A 3976-nucleotide genomic window follows, 5' to 3' on the forward strand; every position below is an offset into this window, starting at 1 on the left:
GTGGTGGCAGGGGGCCGCGGAGGGGGTGAAGGGGATTCCCTGCCTGGAGGCAGATTGCCAGCATCTGCCTGTCCCTCCTGCCCTGCATCTCCATCCCTGTTCCCTGGGGAAAGGGAGGGGAGCGGGGACTGGGGTCTGGGTCTAGACCCCGTGGATGCGGGGTGGGTGGGCACCCACTGGTCCTGCTGCGCCCATTTTTAAGCACCCCAGCTCCCAGTTTAACCCCGGGCCGTATCCAGTACAAAAGCATGGGAACAGCAGCCCGGCACGGCCCAGGTGAGCATCGCCTGGACCCAACACGTTGCCCTGGGTGGGACCCTGGGGGGATGCTTGTCCCCGTGGGCGCTGGCTTTGGCTCCACGGGGTCTCGGGGGGGTTAAAGGAGGTGACGGCGGAATTGGGTTTAAAGAGGCTCGGCCGAGGCTTGGGGCCAAAAATAGGAGGTGTCTGGTGGGTGGGGGTGTGTGTGTGTTCAGGGCGACTTCAGGGGCTGTGAGCCCTGGGGGGGGGGTCACATTTCCACCCCCAGCCGGCATCAAAGAGCCTTTGCTCTGCTCTTGCGGTTTAGGGGGTTTTACTTTTTTTAATCCCTAAGTAGCCAGCAAGGCATTTAAAAGGTTTAATATAAATTTAAGAGAAGTTGAATCTAAGATGGTAATTGGAGAAAGCCGGGACATAATCTAAATCAGGGCATTTGGAGGCAAAAAACCCCACAGTCTTTGGGACGTGTTCAAGTGCCCGGTTGTTTCCCTTTAATACCGAAATATTTAAAAACTCGTTTTTCCATTCAGGGTGACCATTGCATTCGGTTTATTGTGTTTCCCCCTTTGCAATGCAGGATTATCGGCTTGTTTCACAGAAAGGTTTAACACCCCACTCAGCAGCGGGCTGTGGGTTTGGGTTGTTTTGCTTGGGACTTTGGGGTTTTTTGCTTTAAATCTCCCTTATTCAAATTGTCACAGCTTGACAGCCTTGTGCCAGGAACACGCTGTCATCCTGAAACTCATATCTTTAATTCCTTCCCTCTGATGCTAATAACACCTTAAGATGATTAAGGCCAGAAAAAAACCCCTTAGTATCTTATTTTTCTGCCGTCGGCGATGCTGGTTGCTGGCTCTGGGCGCTTCATTCATCTTGGGGAGCAAAATTAGAGCCGTCACCCTCCTCCTATCGGGGTGTTTCTCCTTGGTTTTAGTTTCTGGCTTTTCATTGCTGAATATGGATGCCGCCAGGCTGCCGTGCTAGCCAAACGCTTTTCTTTTGCAATTTAAGATGCAGCGGCGTGGCGAGCCCTCTCCCGCAGCATCCCTTGGCTGGGGGCCACCCTGCAGCGCTCCCCGCTCACGCCGGTGGCACGTCCCCGGCCCCCGTTTGGGAACAGCCCGGGCAGCGTTCCCACACCGGCCCCCGGCAGTGCCGGCAGTGCCAGGAGACGCAGGCGAGGGCACGGACGCGCCGTCCTGCCCGGGCTGCACAGCCACAGCCCACATTACCAGCCACTGCTGGGCACACAGCAGCGAGCAGCTGGGCTGCAAGGGCACAGATTCCCATCTACATGAGGTTATTTATTTTTTTTAAAGATGTTTTCGGTCTGGGACATGTTCAGAGCGTGTTTTTCCTTCCCCACATCACCGGGCACCACTTACCCTGTGCACGATGGTGCCAGCCCAGCTGCTGCTTCCCTGCCGGGCTGGTCACCGGCTGGTTTTGGCAGCAGCTTTGACACCTTCTTGCTCATCTAGGAAACAAGGTACTGGATAAAAATAAATACTGTGCACTCCAGAACGCCCCGTAAATCCCTGGATGGGGAGCTTTATCTCGGTGTGTGTGAGGGCAGGACCCTGTGGATGCACTGAGCGGGTCGGCTTCTCCCTGAAGCAGAAGACAGCAGCAGATTGGGAAAAGAGCCTCTTTCAGCTAAAATCCTGCGCGGGTGCTGGGTTGGTGGGTCCCGCAGCCTGACGAGCGGCTCGAGGCCGATGGGACATTGGTTTAGGTTTTTAGGTCCTGTTTGGATAGCAAGCGGAGCAAACTGGGGTTTGGTTTGGGTTTTCACGTGCAGCGATGCCGCCGTTTCCCCAGCAGGCAAATAAACGGCCCCTTCCCTCGCTGCCGTCGAGCCGAGCTGGCTGGTGCCACTCTTTTGCAGGTGTCGTAGGACTCGGGGACCCAGGACAGGTCATTTTGGCCCCCCGATGCCAGCGATGTCTCTGTGCCGGTGCAGCGGGGTCCCGGCCATCCTTGCTGCCCTGGGCAACCCAGGGGGTTTAGGGATAGGAATTTTGAGGCTTTGGCAGCATGGTCAGAGGGAGCCCCTTAGCCCTTCCACTGCTCTCGAGCGGAGAGAGAGAAGTAACTCGAGGAAGGTAGGCAGGCAAAGGAGGAGAGCAAAGCTGCTGGTCCCTGATGTGGTGCGGCCTGCGGGCTTGGTGTCCCCCATGTTCCTGGCATCCCCGTGCTCCCAGACTCCACGTGCTCCCCATGCTTCTGGCATCCCCATGCTCCTAGTGTCCCCATGCTCCTGGCAACCCTGTGCTCCCAGTGTCCCTGTGGTCCCCACGCTCCCGGCATCCCCATGCTCCCAGCATCCAGGGCATGCAGACCCCCAGACCCATCAAGTGATGCCTCTTCTCCCCCTTTTTCTCCTCCCCACCCCGCAGGAAGAGCAGCCGAGCCGGAGACGATGACTGCCGAGAGCGCCCAAAACCCAAGGGCCCCAGGGGGGGGCAGGGGGGGGGGGGTGCCAAGCCGCCAGTGCCCCCCGCTCCGCCGCGGCGCCGGGGACGCAGGCTGCGGCACAAGTCACCGCCGGAGGTCCCGGTGAAAGGGCAGCTTCGCATGCGCTCACCATCGGGAGCCTTCGTCATGGTGGGCATCTCGGTGGTCCTGGTGGGCATGACCATCGCCGTAGTGGGCTACTGGCCCCACCGGGGACCTGGGGGCACCGGGGCCGGCACGGGGAACGCCAGCACTGCAGGGGACATGAGGAGGGAGGTGGCTGCCGGGCGCCACGTGCCCCACAGCGAGAAGCTCAAGCTGGTCGGCCCCGTCATCATGGGCATCGGGCTCTTCATCTTCATCTGTGCCAACACCATGCTGTACGAGAACAGGGACATGGAGACCCGCAGGCTGATGCAGAAGGGTCTCTACTCCATGGCGGCGGGTCTCCCCAAGGGGAGCGGCCCCGAGGACAGGCGCTGCCAGCATGGTGATGGCCAGCCTGTCCCCAAGGCCAACGCCGAGTGCGTGGAGGGCTGCTACCAGGTGGATCTCTCATGCCAGCCCTGCCCCGGCCCCGGCAGCAAGTGGTCCAACTGCTATGGCTCCAACAGGCTCCAGACCACGGCCGAGCTCCGCCAGCACCCGGTAGCATCCCCCGCCGCCTCCCTCCTCAGCCTCCGCTCCGGCACCTCGGCCGAGGCCAACCTCAGCCTCTCCTGCCATGCCAGAGCCGAGTCCCTCCTCAACTCGGCCGTTGGTGCCTTGGCGTTGCCCGTCATCAAGCTCAACAACCGCTTGCTGGACGCGGCAGGGGGGGGGGGGGGGGGGAGGGACCGCCGAGCCCCCCGCCGAAGCACCACGGCTCTCCTGGGCTCCGCTCTCCGCCGGTGGCAGCATCGCACCCCGCAGCCAGGACCGTGGTGGTGGTGGCCACGTCATCATCAACGTGGATGGCGGCTGCCCTGGCGCGGAGCTGGTGGCAGCGGAGCTCAGCCTGGATGCGCAGCTCCACACCCCGGGACACTCCAAGTCCCTGGACCTCGGCCGGCCGGGGGTGCTGCTGGTGGCCCCCATCAAGGACCGTAAGAACCGGAGCTGGCCCCGGCTGGACCACGTCAGCCTGGTGGGTTACGCCAAACTGGAAAGCACTGGCGAGTCCTCAGACCGGCTGCTGGAGCCCAGCAAGCCCCAGAGCTGGGGCGAGCCCCGACCCAGCTCCTGGGCGGTGGGGATGGAGCAGGGCACGCGGGTCTGA

The 3976-nt window shown here is 61.5% G+C and overlaps 1 protein-coding gene across 1 annotated transcript; it reads left to right on the forward strand.

The window, feature by feature from the left end:
- Positions 1-2660: 2660 nt before the first annotated feature.
- Positions 2661-3976, forward strand: TMEM200B (transmembrane protein 200B; the record flags this gene model as incomplete). The annotated part of the gene is given in 2 exon segments (XM_009276254.2): positions 2661-3531; positions 3533-3976. Coding segments are annotated over 2 exon segments (1315 nt in total), but the record flags the coding sequence as incomplete, so codon positions are not given.

This window comes from Aptenodytes forsteri, unplaced genomic scaffold, assembly GCF_000699145.1.
Source record: "Aptenodytes forsteri isolate BGI_AS27 unplaced genomic scaffold, ASM69914v1 Scaffold321, whole genome shotgun sequence".
In the NCBI taxonomy this organism is placed as follows: Eukaryota; Metazoa; Chordata; class Aves; order Sphenisciformes; family Spheniscidae; genus Aptenodytes; species Aptenodytes forsteri.